Source organism: Canis aureus, chromosome 31 (assembly GCF_053574225.1).
Source record: "Canis aureus isolate CA01 chromosome 31, VMU_Caureus_v.1.0, whole genome shotgun sequence".
Taxonomy (NCBI): Eukaryota; Metazoa; Chordata; class Mammalia; order Carnivora; family Canidae; genus Canis; species Canis aureus.
In genome coordinates, this window is record NC_135641.1 from 23,567,403 (window position 1) to 23,584,314 (window position 16,912).

Below are 16,912 nucleotides of genomic sequence, written 5' to 3' on the forward strand. Positions count from 1 at the left end.
CAGGAGTCTTGAGTGCCAAGCTAAGGATATTGATTTGAAATTGTTAAAAGATTTTCTGAATAGTTGAGTACCATAATCAAGTGTCTGTTTTCTAAAGGCCACTCTGGCAACAGAAATGGAAGGGAGCTTAGAATTAGGCCAGAGTGTAGTTAACATTACACATAAATTATATTCAAATCATTCTATGGGCAGCCCAATTCTTTAGAAAACGCTACATTTTAGAATTTCATGGGAGATTTTCAGGCCAGCTAGAGTGGCCAAATCTATACTGCACTAAAAAGTACACATTTGGAAGCATGGGTACCCTAAGTGTGGCTTCTGCAAGAATAATAAAAAGTGAGCATTTTGAGAACCAGGGGGTGATTTCACTTGAATTAATACCCTTGATATTATTGTCACATTTTGGAAATTCCACAGTTGATCCTAGCAGAAATCTTTTGGTTCTAAAAGGCTATATATTTGCAAAATCCTCATTTATATTTAAATGTATGCTATAAATGCATCTCCACACACACATGCCCATATATGTATATAAACATACACAAATATGTTTATCCTATGTTCACATTCAAATAAACAGGTCTTAAAAAGAAAAACAGAGATAAAATTTCTGATTAATAGCCTAAAATTAAATAGGAAAAAACAATCCAAGAGATTGCATGTTCCTAGATTTCCATGAGGGGATTCACCACACATTTATTCAATTTATTTCATGGACCTTAATGAGCTTATAGCGTCAACACCTGTCCTTTTTAAAAACGGGAGAAAATCTAATCTTCAAAGTTGAGACCCATTACTCTCTCCTGGGATGTCATTTGATATTTTATTAGTTTTATTTTCGACAGGTTTCTGGACTGGGTTTCTATTTGCCCAAGGAGTAAGTGGGTACTGCTCCATTCTTTTTTTTTTTTTAAAGATTTATTTATTCATTCATTCATTCATTCATTCATTCATTCATGTATTCATGAGAGACAGAGAGAGAGACAGGCAGAGACACTGGCAGAGGGAGAAGCAGGCTCCATGCAAGGAGCCTGACGTGGGACTTGATCCCTGGGCTGAGGGCAGTGCTAAACCGCTGAGCCACCTGGGCTGCCCATACTGCTCCATCCTGTTTCATCTGAAGACACCTAAGAACAATGAGGGACCTCTTCAGAGTATTCCATGATCTTACGTCAGGCACTGTGAGTCCAACTGTGCAGCCTTAGTAGAGAGCAGAAGCCTATACAGTAGCACTACCACCAGACTCGTGGGAGATCCAGTTCTATTCCTGAGTGTCTTTATAGGTACCTCTGCCATGCCTGCAGGTCTTTGCTAGAACTCTTATTTTGTTGAGTGCTTATTGTATGCTAGGCATTGTCCTAGTCGTCTTACAGATTTTATTTAAATCGCCACAACTGCCCTCTAATGTAATAGTGTTATTTTCTTTTTAAAGATTTTATGTATTCATCAGAGACACAGAGAGAGAGGCAGAGACACAGGCAGTGGGAGAAGCAGGCTCCCTGTGGGGAGCCTGATGCAGAACTCCATCCCAGATCCTTGGGATCAGGACCTGAGCCAAAGGCAGATGCTCAACCACTGAGCCATCCAGGTGCCCCTAATGGTCCTCATTTAAGAGAATTAAAAACCGAGGCTTATGAAATATAGATAATTATTTCAAGAGCACACAGCTAGTGAGTGGGTGACTAATTTTTGGTATACCTAATGATGTGACATAGCTATTAGATTCACTGGATATATGAACATGGGTAAATCAGAAGACAAGGCTCTTCCTCTATGGCAGTATCTCTCTAAACCTGGCTACATGTCAGAACCACCTGAGGAGCCCTATATATACATTGAAACCCACACCTCATCTGAGACCAATGAAGTCAGTATCTCTCTGGAAACTCAGGAATTCAAAATATTTTAAAGCTTTGTGGGGGTTCAAATGTACAGTCAAGATTAAGAACTATTATTCCGAGAATGTAATTTTACTGTTAGAAATGAAAAGTATCAGGGATCCCTGGGTGGCTCAGCAGTTTAGCGCTGCCTTCAGCCCAGGGCATGATCCTGGAGTCCTGGGATCAAGTCCCACGTCAGGCTCCCTGCATGGAGCCTGCTTCTCCCTCTGTTTGTCTGTCTGTCTGTCTGTCTGTCTCTCTCTCTCATGAATAAATAAAATCTTAAAAAAAAAAGAAATGAAGAGTATCTTAAGAAGCAGCTAAACTTGTCAGAGAATTATTGCAAAAGGAGAAAAAGTTTATAACTCTGCTAAATCCGAAATCACCATGCTTGGTAGACATTCTCTATTGCTTAAGTGGACAATACTAAGGAACTTTATCCAACAGGTCGACTTATTCAGCTTTGTGGCAAGGCAGGGATACATTCTGCATTAACCATCTGTGTGGCAGAACCATCAGTGTGCAGCTCTCCCCCAAATCAGGGATTAAGGAGACTCTTTTCTGCGATCAAGGTCTCTAGTAGTAACAACTACCCTAAGAAGCTTCAATCCAAAATTGTCTCCTTATACTTTATGTGCCAAGAATTCTGGGACCTTAACCAAACATTTGTTCCTAGTGTTTGAGCACATTCAAAGCCTTTTTAAGGAGAAAATTTGGCCCAACTCACAAGCACCTTCACTGCCACGCTTGTGTAGGAGAGGGATGCCCTCCAACTGAACAAGCAGACAAATCAGGAGATGCAGTGTTTACTGCAGCATGTCAGCTGTTCTGCCTGAACCAGAACCCAAAGTTTATGGGCCATCTTCTAGTTAAGAACACTGAGTATCTGAACAGTAGTTGGACCATTAAACTTTGAAATAACTATAAATCAACATTTTCAAATGTGAACATGAAAATCCATAGATGAGGGTGAAATTTTAGATGCGTAATAACTCTCCATTCCTCAAAGTTCCCCAAGAGCATCTCAAACTGAACATGCATAGGAACTGCCTGAGGATCAGTTTTAAATGCAGATTCTGATTCAGCAGGGTCTGGGTCAGGGCCTGAAATTCTGCATTTCAAATAAGACCATAGGTGACACCAATCATGTAGGTGCATGGACCTCATTTTTGATGAGAAGGACTTAAGTAACATGCTTGTATATTTGTGGCTGACTAGGTAAGACTTGCCTGTCACAACACAGACAAAACCGTGATGCCGAGGCTACAGGAATATATTCCATAGACTGAGAAGTGCATAAATGACTCAACCCTGGGAGCGAAAGACACAAAGAGGGGAAAAGGGAAAGTTGGCACATGAAAGGGAAGAAAAAAAAAAACCTAGATTTTCCTCCTTTGATGACAGCTGGGATGTATAAATAAGTTTTCTAAGTATTTCAGGGAGTCAAGAACACAGCAAGGTGCAAAAAAGCAAGAGTGGAGTTTCCCAAGGGCTCTGGAAAGATGGATAATGATGTCATAATAGAGATGCCAGATCCAGGAGCACTGCATCAAAAGGCCTTCTTTTTCAGCCCAGGAGGAATCAGGCCCCAAAGTGGAAGATGGAAAGCATGTGTAAGAAGCCCAGCTTCATAAACATTGACACATTCTCCCAGCTACACTTCTTTTCCTGTGCACTGTTTCTCGCCAGCATATAACCTATGCCTGGCACAAAATCAATGTTCAATAAAGACTCATGGAATAAAGGAGGACTAGAAAAGAGATTGGAGTTATTGTGCTTGTCCTATAGATCCTATATTTCTAGGGGCATAGGGAGAAAAGCTGGACCACTGGTTGTCAACCGTGGCTGCATGGTGGAACAACCTGGAGAGTTTTAAACACTACTCATGCCTGGATCCTGCACCTATAGATTATAATTAAATGATCCCAGGTGGGGGTATGTGTGAACTGGATATATGTGTGAACTGGGGTATGCACTGGAAGGGCTCAAAGCCTCTCAAGTGTTTCTAGTGTGCAGCCAATGCTGAGGACCACTGAGGTCTGCCAAGATAACTATGGAGGGGAACCACTGGAAGTAATAATCCTGCTACATTGTTACCTCTAATAGAATAAGAGAAAAAGACTTTGCATTAAAAGCAGCAGGGTTTGGGGCTCATATAAGAGAACCTTCTTTAGGATACTGAGACTTTCTGATTCATCATAAATGCTCTGAATGACTGGTATGGCTTATTTGTATAAGTAAAATCGGCATTGTTAGCAAAACTTCCCACTTTTTCTTCAAACAATTTGGTCTCATCAGTCATAGTCCAAATGAAGGTGGAAGAATGGATCAGACAACCTGTACCTTCTTGTGACTAAAAGTGTGGCCCTGGACCAGCAGCATCAGCAACAGCTGGAAGCTTGTCAGAAATGCAGCATCTTGGAACCATCCCAGGCCTACTGAGTCAGACTCCAGTAGTTTAACAAGATCTCCAGGAGATTCATGTGCATATTCAATTCTGAGAGCTATTGTTCCACTGAATTCTATCCCTATCCATAGATTCTGTGACTGCTTGTGGGTAGAGTCCCAGTCACCATAGAGAAAAGAAGGCCAGTTATGCTGCAAGAGACGTGGGTAAGAAATAGATGTGGTTTCCTTCTGGGATGGAAGCAATGAGGCATGACCCTTTATGGACCCAGGCCTCCAAGAACGTTTCATTAACTGTCATTTCATTGGCCCATATAAATAGTAAGCTTTCAATGAAGCTTACTTAGAGCCTTATATTGTTCTATAAACCAGCCCTAAACATTTTCTCTGACTCCCATATTAACACTGACAGGTTTAAATTTTGAGCTGTAATTTATCCACATTGAAAAGAGACTTTGCATTGATCTGATTCTAATGAAATATATTTCTGAATAGCTTAACTTACTGATTCGTTCTCTTTAAATGCACTTTAAAATTTTTCTCTGTTATAGTTTAATTGATATACATACATATCTATATGCATATATACATATATTTTTTTCAACTGTATCACTGAAGGTTGAGCTCCAATGGGTACTTTTTGTTTAATCTGTTGGAACTGGATTGAAGCAAATTGAATTTGACCTGGGACTGAGAATTTTGGTTCTAATTCTCATTCTGCCATTGACCTTGGGGAAGTCACTGAGCTCTTCTGGACTCAGTACTCTCATTTATAAAATGGGTAGGAGTTGGATTTAATGATGGCTTACAATTTCTTCCAGGTGTAAAAGGTCTACAAAATCTAGCAACTGTGGGCTGACGCCGAAAATGTTTGGTTTAATTTCTTGGAGAATTAAAAGTTAAAATTGATGATTTATCACTTTTTTCCTTTTTTCCCTTTCTGAAAAAGCTGATAGTTTTTGTCCTTGACAAATCATGGAAAAATAATTGCCTCTCCCCATGTATCAGGATTAGAAGGGCAATAAGCCTATTATATGTCTATTTGAAGCTGTTAAGGGAGGGTCAGTAGGAGGCCTCTCCACAAGATCATGCCCTCTGAGGTTGAAAAGAAACCTGTTTGGACACAGAAACTAAGTATTAGAAGGGCTAATGATGGTCATTTAATCAACTGGACATCCAGGGAAAGAAAACTCAATTGCTTTTAAGTCAATCCTCTATCTTGGGCAGGTCTGACCATTAGGCACCAACAAATTCCTTGCTGTAAGACTTTCTTTGATGATTTCCTCCCATTAGTCCTAGGGCTACTTCTGGAAGCCAACCAAAATTAAATAAACACCTTCTCCCCACTTTTTATTTAATTTAATTTAATTTAATTTAATTTAATTTAATTTAATTTAATTATTTATTTATTTGGATCCTTTCTCTGGGTCTTCCCTTCTCCAGCAAACAGGCATAGGACTTTCAGGCACTTCTTCAAAAGCCTGCTGTGAGGCCCCTTGCTATGCTGGCAGCACTTCTCAAACAAGTTCCTGGTTTGTCCATATCCATAGTGAACTGTGGTGCCCAGGAATAAATTCAGCTCTCAAAGAGGTCTGATCAGGGTAGGTCAGAATGTGGGTATCAGTGTGCCTTACTAGACACTGTAAATCTATTAATACATCCTATGATCTATCATAGCCACAAATCAGTGGTTTGGTTAAATAAAATATCAAAAGAAATCTCTGTATCTCCTAAAAATCAGGCTTCTGGAAAGTAATGAACAACACAGGAACACCTCATGATATACTGTGTGCTAGCTAGCCTCCATCCCATGAGGTGTGAGGTCCATTCCCCAGGCCCATTGCGTCTGGGTCAGGCCTGGCACTGCTCTGACCAGTGGAATGTGGAGACAGTTCTGTTTAGGGACCTCTGAGTCCAGGTGTTAAAAAGGCCTGCTTTTATGCTCTTAGAGTCTGAGGCCCGCATGTAAGAAGTCCAGGCCAGCCAGCCGGCCGGAGAGAGAGAGACCACATGGAGAGGCCCCAGGAGATGACAAAGTGCTTGGACAAAGCAATCCCATGGAGGAACACTGAGGTAACAGCATGGGAGTGAATAAGTCCTGCTGTGTCATGTCAGGCATCCCACCCGAAGCCCCAAACACCGTGGAGCAGGGACCAGCCATCCCAGCTGTGCCCCCTACCAGATTCTGGAGCCACAGAATCATGGGAAAAAAACAAAATAGCTGTTTTAACTCACAAGTTTGAAGTTGTTTTGATGCAGCAGTTGATAACTAAATTGAACAGATAACTGTTAGGGTGAAGAACAGCATACAAAATAGCCTTGCGTGTCTGTTTTATACACACACACGTCATGGTTATCACCGGAAGACAGAATTATAGGTAGCTTTAAATTTCATCCACTTTTCATTTTTATACTTGTGTTATTTTTATAACAAAAATATTCTTAATATCACCTCATGTTTTTTGCAAACACTTTAAACTACTGACTCACATGAAACTTACCATATATATATGTATCAACTGTGTGCGTGTGTACATATAAAATAAATATATACATCCCCAAGGGTAGTTTTAACACGGTTTCCCCCCAGCAGAAGGCCACTAGAGAAGATATAGGGCTTTTATTATATACACCAAGTACACCAAGAGCCTCTTCTCCTGAAATTCTTGGTAACCCCACCAGGGAAAAGTTCTCAATTCTCAGGCCATACACTTCGGCTATTCCACTACTGCAAAGTTCCTGTTTATGCAGTTATGAAAGAGAAGTTGCTATGGCAATGCAATCTGACTGAATACCAGCATGTGTCTAAAATTGGTAGAAGTGCCTTTTTCAGGGTTTCCTCTGAGAATTAATCATTTTCCAAGAACTGTAGCTTTTTTTCCCCTCTCCTGTTACAACAATACCAGAGCACCTTATCCAGTCCTGGGACATGAATAAGATGAGGAGGGGTCACAGAAGGACAAAGCTGATGGTTAAAAAAAGAACCAAGCCACAAAGGAACCCCTTCCTACTAAATACTCTGGTTTCTTTTCAACCCCTGTCTCACCTACTGCTTTGCTACATGCCTACCCCTCTGTCCCTCAGCTCCCTCCACCCACTACTCTTTTTGCCTGGCCATCTTTCTTCTGCCTTCTTCTGACTTCTTTCCCTTCTCTGACCTCTAGTTGTATGCAGACCGTGGCCCTGTTTTTCCATCCATCTTCTCATCTCTCTCCTCATGTTCTTTCTATCTGAACTGCTTTCATTCCTGTTGTTGTTGTCCTCTCCTTGCTGCCTCCACACAACGATTCTCATGTGTGGAATGAAGAGCTCTCCTTCCCACTCTCCTCCCACCATATCCCTTCCAGGCCTCACTTGGAAAGCAATGTCCTCCATGATAGGGTCTTTTTATCATTCCAGTTCTTGCCCACCACCACCAAACACTCTAGGCCCCAAGTCTGTGACCTCCTTGACATTTTTCGAAGCAACCATGACTTTCTCTCCTCCCTGCTTTCCCAAGCTACTTCTTCTGCCTGTAATGCTCTTGCCTCCCTCCTACTAGTGTTTCTGGCATCTGGAAACCACACCTGCACCAGGAAGCCTCCCACCAGTCTAGGCTAGGTTTCTTCCCCAACTCCTTAGCACCTGTCATAATGAACATCATTGTTTGAGCCCTATCTATCTTTTCCTACTAGATTGGCAGCTCTTTGAGGGCAGGGATTGTGTCTCACTCATTTCTGGTTGCCTCCAACTTGGCGCATATGAACAGAGAAGTAGATGTATCATCACTATCACCAAATCAACATTTCCAAGCTGTCCCCACCAGCCTTGAATATTAATGTCGGCATTTGCCATAGATTTACAGTCTTCAGGGATATCTTTGCTGGCTTCCTTTCATTCTGTAAATTTTGGTGATACTTCCACCAGTTTTCCACAGATCAGCATTTGTTCTTTGCCACAGTCCATCCTCACCCTGATACTTAGCCCAGACTAGATTTCATCCAATGGACCCTGCGCTACCTCCCTGATCTGGCAGTTTCTATATTCAGGCCACCCTAAACATAGCCACCAGATTCATGGCTTTATACTTGGCCACCTTTGACCCAAGGCCTCCTACTATCCTCATCCCTCCTATGTCCCCCCACCCTGCTCTCCTTGTCTTCCTAGAGCCCTGACGTTTTCCTCACTACCCATATGCATCCCTCTCTGGGCCTCTCTCCCTTTGTTTCCACTGTTTCTACCCCTCTTTGACTATCTGCTACTCACATTTTAAATTTCTTCCTCCACAGAGTTCACCCAATTAAATGCTACGTTGTGGGGTAAATTGTATCCTCTCCCCACCTAATTTGAAGTCTTAACCCCCCAGAGTCTCAGAATATGACCTTATTTGGAAATAGTGTCATTACAGAAGTAGTTAGTTAAAATAGAGTCATACTGGAATAGGGTGGGTCTAATCTAGTATGACTGTGTTCATACACAAAGAGAAGTCTGGATATGGAGAGACACACACAGGGGGAATGTCATGGAGAGACAGGGAGAAGACAGCCACCTACAAGCCAAAGAGAGAAGCCTAGAACACATTCTTCCCTTATAGTCAGTCCTCAGGAGGAAGTACCCTGCTGATACCCTGATTTTGCACTTCTAGCCTCCAGAACTGTTAGATACTCTCTGTTGTTCTAAGCCACCCGGATTGTGGGTACTTTGTCACAGTAGCCTAGCAAATGAATATACTCCCTCCATACCAATTTCCTCTAGCTTTAAATTCCTTTCTCATTTACGCACTCAAGTTAGACAGCTCTGCCAGAAGTATCTGCCGGCTGCCTTAAACCTGCTCTTTGCTTGTGTTATGAGCACATTTCTGATTCCTTAACAAGATTCTGATTCCTCAAGAGCAAGCCTTTTCTTTTGCTTCTTTTTCATCCCTGACAGGGCTAGTACTTTGCTGACCTAGAGAGCATGCTGAATTAAATGCAATTTACCCTGGAAGGTGATGCCTTGCTCCTTGTCAATAGATCATAGAATTTCTCTAAACCCATCAAGATCAGACAAGAGGCCATGGGCTCCAGGGAGCCAAGACGGAGACTGACCAGAAGTCCCATGGTGTGTCTGTGTGTGAATGTGTGTGGGGGCCTCCTGTTGACTGTGGGGAACATATGGAGTCATGAGTGTTAGGCCTGGGAGGAATCACAAGAAGAGATCATCTAATCCAACTCCCTCATTTTGCAGAAGAGGACACAGGCTCTGGGGGTTAAGAGCTGTCATATTTGCAGAGAGCAAGAGCCATAGCGGGCACTGAAGCCCAATCTTTAGACTCCCAGACCGGTACTATGGACAAGGGCTGCCTGCTCTCTGGGAGCAGGGCAGGTTGCCAAAAGGGCATACAAGGGCTACCTGGGCAAGCTTTGTAGGGCAGGTCAAATTGCCATTGGCCTACTGATTTACAAAGCCGCCAGTATAATACACAGGAAGGGAGAGGTGATTAGAACAAAGGGGCAGGGCAGATAATGTACCTGAGAGGTCTGCAAAGCAAAGGACTCTATGAAACGCTGGTACCACTGCACAATCACCATAGTCACCCGGTGTGTGCTGAATGCAGTGTTCAGTTGCTGTTCCAGCCTCGGCAAATTCCTGTCATGACAGGATTAGGAGTAGCCTGTGGAGGGCACACCTGTGTGCCCACATGTGAGCACTGGCTTTGCCACCAATGTGTCTTGATGCACTGCAATTGTCCCTGGGTATAACTAAAGGGAAACCGAGAGCCCCAGCTGAAAGGCCAGGCTTATTCAGAACAGAGTCAAGAAACAGACACACATCAAAACTCTGTATCTTACTGAAGAAAGGGCACTGAGTCCAAACACAAGAGTATATTGAAGCCAATGACTGAGTAACTTTACAATCATGCAGCCTTTGGTCTTTAAAAATTATGCTATAAACAGATTTTCATGATTTAAGAAAGTAGTTTTTATGTTAAGTAGAAAATGCAGGCTAAAAAAAAAAAGTTACTGTATACTCAGGAACTCAACCATGCAAAGCAATATGCACAGGAGGGGAGTGTTCCAAAATGTTCATGAGTTTGGCTGTGATTTTTAACCTACTCTTTATTTTTTTCCCCTGTATATTCCAAATTTCCATGGTGAGCGTGTATCATTTATAGAGTGTAAAGATAATTGTTTTTATGTTTAAAGACACCGATTCCGTGTTTATGAGGAAATTTAAGCTGTCAGGCCCAACCTTACTCTCTGTGGCTTTGCAACGATCACACCACTCTGCTCTCCAGAAATGTTCTCCCCTGCCCAGAGGAAATCCTGCCCTAGGTGGGTCAATCCATTTACTCACATTCTGAATATTTCTGGAGTTGGTCAAATTCTTCTGGAGTAAGGGAGACCCACCGTTCATCACTCATCTTTAAGCTGGGTGTGAGTGCTGGAGGCAGAGATGGAGTTTTTTGTTCACCAGGATGAAGCTGAGGCCCAGCCCAGGGCCTGGCTCATTGCAGGTACGTGATGGACAGGCCCTTTGGGAGACTTTGAGGACCCACGTGTCTATGGCGGTAACGGGCACCTCTCAGCAGATGAGAGAAGGCCTGGGCTATTACTCCAACAGCATGCTTCTATCCGTAGTCACAGTAGCCGGAAATCCGTGCTCCTCCTGGGCAGAAGTAGAAAAGATGTTGTGAATGAGAGCATAAGAATACCATAATTCACCTTTCTTATAAAACAAAACAAAACAAAAACAAAGACAAAAAACTCAACTGATCACTGGGCAAAGACCTATGGGAGGCAGTGGTTCCCAGAGTGGGGGTGGATGTCTCCTCAGGGAAGTCTAAAGAGGGCATGCAGACCAGACCAGCACACCTCCCGCTGGGTGGCCAGTCTGAATAGGTAGTTATACTCCCCAACTCAGGAAATTTTAAATGCCTCACAGCAGAGGTGACAGTAGACCACCTGAGGGCATCCTCAGGCTGTCAGATGCCTCATGAGTAAGTAGGGACAGTACTTATCTGCTTGATTTGAAAGGTAAGCCAGTCTCTCCTCCATGGGTTTCTAAATTCCACCATTACTCTGGACATTCAAATACCCCCAAGGCTGGCTAACACCTGGTGAGTGAAGTGGTTTGCTTTCCTCTCAGAATCATACAAAAGGATTAGAGGGAAGAACGGCCAGAACTCGCCAGAACTCGTGGGAGGGAAAGGAGACAGATTCCGACAGATGCTTAGCATCTTTTCCTTTGAGTCCCTCCCAGCACGGTGGTGCCGCAGTCATACCATCAGCCACGAAGTCCACCACCGCTAGCATTTATAAACCCGAAACAGAAAAGGACAGAGTGGAAAGGCATGAAATGGAGTTGAAAATAAGAGTGTATCTCCTCTCAGTTATACATACATGTTTAACATAAAATGTATTTCGTATTCTGGGTTGAGGTTTTTAGAAATGATGGAAAGCCACCAACCTAATAGGGGGATAAACACACACTGATGTTACCAAAGAAGCTCAGTTTTAATAAAACAGGATCTATGTTGGAGGGCCAGACATCAAGTTCAGTATGGGGGCCTGGAGCCCATAAGGGATGGTGGAGGGGCTCGATGAAATGGACCCAGTGAGGAGGTGGGTTTGTGCAGCAGCTATCTGGAGGAGCACATGGACTTGGTCGCTGTGGACCTGGAGGGCTGGCCAGGAGCTAAGGGAAGATGCTGGAAGGAGATTCCAGCTCTGGAAGGAGGATCTTCCACCAATCAGAGCTCTCCTCCCGTAGGTGGAAGTGCAGGGCAAGGGAGTGAGATGCCTGCATCCCCAGGAGCATCCAAGTTCTAGTTTCTCTCCTTGAAACATCCAATTTTCTCCTTAATCCACTGCCTGACTGGATTCTGTTCCTTGGTACCTGCTCTTGCCAGGGTCCCCAGTGACACAATTGTCATATCCACTAGGCATTTTTCAGGCCTTCCTTGCTTTGTTTGCTTCTCTTTGCAGCCTCTGCCATGGCAGGAAATAGTTCACTGGAAGCAATCTTATTTTTCTGAGTGTTCCCTCTCAGTCTCCTTCCACTTCTTTAGCCACTGTTAAATACTGGCATTTCTCAAATCCCACCCCGGCCCTCTCCTCACTCTATACCCCTTCCCTGAGGGGTCCACTGCCAAGCTTCAGCGACCCCAGGCATGCTGCCCCAGCCCTGTACTCTCTCCTCAATCCAGATCTGAATATCCCCTGTCCATTGTGACTCCCTTGTGTGTCCCAAACCACCCTAAATCAGCACGTTCCCATGCCCTCAGCCTGCCCCTCCTCTATATTCGGGTCATGCCCTAAGACAAGAGAGTGCACAGGCCAGAAACCTGAGGCTCAGCCTCAGCTTGTCCGCCTTCCTCTCCTGCCAAACCCAGGCACCACTTTCAAGAGTGACTTTCCATTGTGTGTCCCCTCCTTTCCATCATGCCAGCTTTATCAGCTCAGACCCTCATCTTCTTGTACCCAGTCTCTATCAACAGTCTCCTGATGGACTCCCTGCCCTGGGTTCTACTATCCTGCCCTTGGTCTGCTCTAAATTGCCAACCAGTTCACATCTCTCCCGGTAATAAAATTCCTCAGTGGTTTTCTATTGCCTATAGAATAAAATGTTATCTTCTTTTTATGATACACAAAGCTCTTTATGATCTGCCCTCTGATGATCAATTTCATTCCAAAAGTGAGGGGTGACCTTTAGAAACACTTTCCATCATACCAGGGAATTCACATTACCGCTGGTGTTATTACGGCTGTGGCTGTCACTTAGAGGACACTTACTTTATCCTAAATGCTTTACATAGATTAACCCATTTAGTTCTCCTACTGACCACGTAAATTTAGCATTGACTTCCCCATTTTTAGATGAGGAAAATGAGGCAAGGTGTTCAGTAAATATGGTGCGGAGAAAGAAGGAACCTCCAAAGCTTTTGTTTAAGAAAGCCTCTCTGGCCATACCATTCTGTACACTTCCAGAAACACAGAGCTAGCTCTGAGGGGACCGAGAGACCACTGCCTGAGAACACCATAGAACTCCAAGTCAGAAGACAAGAACATTGAATCCTGCTCTACCTCTTTGACATTAGACAAATTTTGTGTTTCTTGATCGTTTGGTTTCCTCACCTCAAAAATGGGGATACTAATAAAAATCTCACTGAGCTAGTGTTAGAAGTGAGCTAATATATGGAAAAACCAAACAAACAGAAAACTCCCAAATGTCACCTAACATAATGCCTAACATGCAGTGGGCACTCAATAATTATCGTTATCATCCCAATTGCAAATACAACACTTAGCAATATGACTTGACCAATCACTCAGCTGATGCAGTCAGGTGCAGTCTTTGTGTTGTGCCATAGATTTCTGAACTTGATCTTTTCCTTCTCCAAGTTGTTATAATTACTCACCAAATTTTTATCCATGAGTTTTAGCATCCATTGATGATACTTGCCTGGATTATTTTACTTTTTTATTTATTTATTTTTTTAGAGAGAGGGAGAATGTGTGAGCGAGGGGAGGGGGGCAGAGGGAGAGAGAGAATCTTAGGTCTAGCGCAGAGTCCAATCCTGAGATCATGACCTGAGCTGAAATCAAGAGTCTGATGCTTAACCAAATGAGCCACCCAGGCACCTTTGGATTAATTATTATTATGATAAAGAACGTCTAATTCTATCATTCCTTCTATATTTATCAGTTCAGATTCTACTGTAAGGAAGAGTTTTCTCTTCTTTATTTCTTTATATTGGTTTACTTATATTTATTTATATTTATAGCATATAAATAAACATGATACATGTATAAATATCTATATAAGTATGAATTTATGTTATGTTTACATATAATATATACATTTATTTATATTAATGAATGCTTATTTTATTCAGAGGGTTATTATACCCATCACTATCATTATTTGTTTTGATTCGAATTGTCCCAGATTTGGCCAGTGGAATGTCATTCAAATTGCTTTCTTGTTCTTCAGACATCTTCCCATGATCCTTTGAGTATATCTGTATTTTCTAGTACTACAAAATATTTCAGTCTCACCCTATATGTCCTCAATTTTAGTCTTGAAACCAGTCATTTCTCCAAAGTGCAGATTCCTTTTAGTGAAGAATGGTATTTGAAGCCAAACTTTGGCACTGGGTATGCACATTGCTACTGGGGTGTCATTGCTTCTAGGCTTTATCAGGGCCAGGGCCAGGAAATATATGTAGACATACACACACATCTCATCTCTGGCTGGCTGGCTAGCTGGCTGGCTATTCGTCCATCCATCCATCCATCCATTCATCCATCTGTCCATCTATGTTAAAAACCCCACGTTCATACTCAGACTCCAACTATAGCCCAATATTACAGTGTCAACTGTAGCCATCCTCTCATTCCATATTTTTAAGCTCCCTTCTCCAGCAAACCTTGCTTCCATTATCTATAATATATTTATTTGCTCAATCCTAAACTATATAGAAAGTAGTTTCAGAATTGCTAACTACAACTCTGTGAAGAACAAAAAAGTTCAAGATTTGTTGACAGTTCTTTTGTCTTGAGCCAACAGAGCATGTCCTCAAAGTACTATTTTCAAAAGTTACTTAGATTTGTTCTTTCACACTCCTATTCATTTGTTTGTATTTGACTCTCCAGTTTCTTCCTCCATTCCCAAAGATTCTTTTTTAATATGGTTTCTTCAGCGAAGCCTTGCTACCCCATTCCTCTTACTCTGTGCCCATGCCTCTCCTTTCCATCTTATTCCCATTCACCCCTTATAGTTTCTGGTTTATCCTTTCTGTTTTTTTTTTTTTTTTTTTAAGATTTTACTTATTTATCCATGAGAAACACACAGAGAAAGGCAGAGACACAGGCAAAGGTGAACCTGATGTGGGACTTGATCCCAGGACCCCAGGATCACAATCTGAGTCGAAGGCAGTTGCTCAACCACTGAGCCACCCAGGTGCCCCTCTTCCTGGGGTTTTTCTTTTGCACCAGTGAGCAGATTATTGGATTTTTAAAAAATTTCCCCTTCCTTATGACACAAAAGGCAGTCTTTTGCACATTGTGTGTGTGTGTGGTTTTTTTTTTTTTTTTTTTTTTTTTGCTTAACAATATCCCATGAATCATTCCATATTTGCTCATAGATTTTCCTCGTTTAGAACCACAGTGGACCCCCAACGTTTACTTGCCTGAAAACATTTGGCGGTTTCTCTTGGACCCTTTTGGGCGGGTTTTTTAGCCAGTTCCAGAAAATCCTTTACCTGTGGTACAGCTCACCTCCCCATCTTCACTCCAATTATCTCCTGCCCACATGCTCCATGTTCCAGCCAAATCATCCTACCGTCTCCTCCTAGCACCAAAGTACGTGGCACAAGGCAGCACCTCCAGAACATTAGTTAGTGGACTGACAAACACACTTGCCTTTAATCTACCTAGAATGTCTCTTACTCTTTCCTTTCTATACCAAACTCATATCTGGTTCCAGATTCAAAATGATTTCTCTTCTATAGTTTTTTTTTTTTTTTTTTCAACTCTTGGAGCAAACTAAGCTGTTCCCCTAGCTGTTCCCATAGAACACACAGGTCCTCTCTCTTCTTTCTTGTGGTGGCTGGCAGTCCCATGCAGGAGACAGACGTCCCAACAGATAATTTTTTTTTTTTTTATGATAGTCACACACACACACAGAGAGAGAGAGAGAGAGGCAGAGACATAGGCAGAGGGAGAAGCAGGCTCCATGCAGGGAGCCCAATGTGGGATTCGATCCCGGGTCTCCAGGATCGCGCCCTGGGCCAAAGGCAGGCGCTAAACCGCTGCGCCACCCAGGGATCCCGCAACAGATAATTAACACACAGGATGGGAAGTGTGGTGGTATAGACTCTCCATCGGGAGAAGTTAGGGGCCTGAAAGACAGTCTGACCATCACATGGTCACTGCTGACCACACTCCCTCATGACAGCCCCTCTGGTTTTCTGCCTTTGACAGAGCTGGCCGCCACCACACAAGAAGCTTGCTTCTGCCGACATTGCTTAGCATATCCCTTTCAGCATCCCGCCCTACACGCCCCTCTCGGTGGCTCTTTAGAGTATGCACAGTCTTCTTATTACCATCCTGAATATCTTTCCTGGCAGAAAAAAAATGGTAATAGAGTTTTCTAAATAACACTCAGATTGGGTATTGTCAGGCTTGGATGGGAGAAGAGGGTTCTATGTCCCGACAGCTCTGCTACTCTACTCTGAGCACTTGCTTCAGCTCCCCAGGCCTCAGTGACCTTGTCTGTCAAATGAGGGGGTGGGAATAATGGTTGCTAACGTGTTTTCTCGCTCTGCAATTTCATATCCCAGATCAAACTCCATTTGTTCTGTACAAATGACAGCATGGAAATCACAAGTCAGAAGGAAGATGGCATATTCAATGGGTGTTGACTTGAGCCCCAGGTCTCTATTCATCTGAATGAATCAGCCATAGCCAATTACCCAGAACAAACACCTCTTCATCTCCTCTTGCTCTCATAAAAACACTAATTCATGAATATGGCATCAGACTGGGGGAGCTTATTTATATGCACCCGATGATTTATAAAAGTACCCATAATGAGTACTTTTTTCTAAAGGAAAAATGACTAAGAGCTAGAAAGATAACCCCTCTCTCTTCCCAAACTTGTGA

At 42.8% G+C, this 16,912-nt stretch overlaps 1 protein-coding gene and 1 long non-coding RNA gene across 10 annotated transcripts in view; one reads left to right on the plus strand and one right to left on the minus strand.

The window, feature by feature from the left end:
* DGKG (diacylglycerol kinase gamma) overlaps positions 1-16,912 on the minus strand; it is a 205,345-nt gene that overhangs the window by 158,607 nt on the left and 29,826 nt on the right. For 5 of the 7 annotated variants that reach the window (XR_013369442.1, XR_013369440.1, XR_013369438.1 and 2 more), the window contains one exon: positions 10,602-10,913. Coding sequence is in view for 1 of the 7 variants with exons in the window: in XM_077879993.1 (XP_077736119.1) it covers positions 10,602-10,668 (67 nt within the window). In the remaining 6 variants the exon portion in view is untranslated. Of the gene's footprint in view, positions 1-10,601; positions 10,914-16,912 lie in introns of those variants that run through there. The other 2 variants (XR_013369441.1, XR_013369443.1) reach the window with 2 other exon arrangements.
* The window catches only part of LOC144302537 (uncharacterized), a 40,953-nt gene continuing 28,315 nt past the window's right edge, over positions 4,275-16,912 (plus strand). For all 3 annotated transcript variants that reach the window (XR_013369445.1, XR_013369446.1, XR_013369444.1), the window contains exons 1-2: positions 4,275-4,493; positions 6,236-6,359. This is a non-coding gene — a long non-coding RNA (uncharacterized LOC144302537). The remainder of the gene's footprint in view (positions 4,494-6,235; positions 6,360-16,912) is intronic.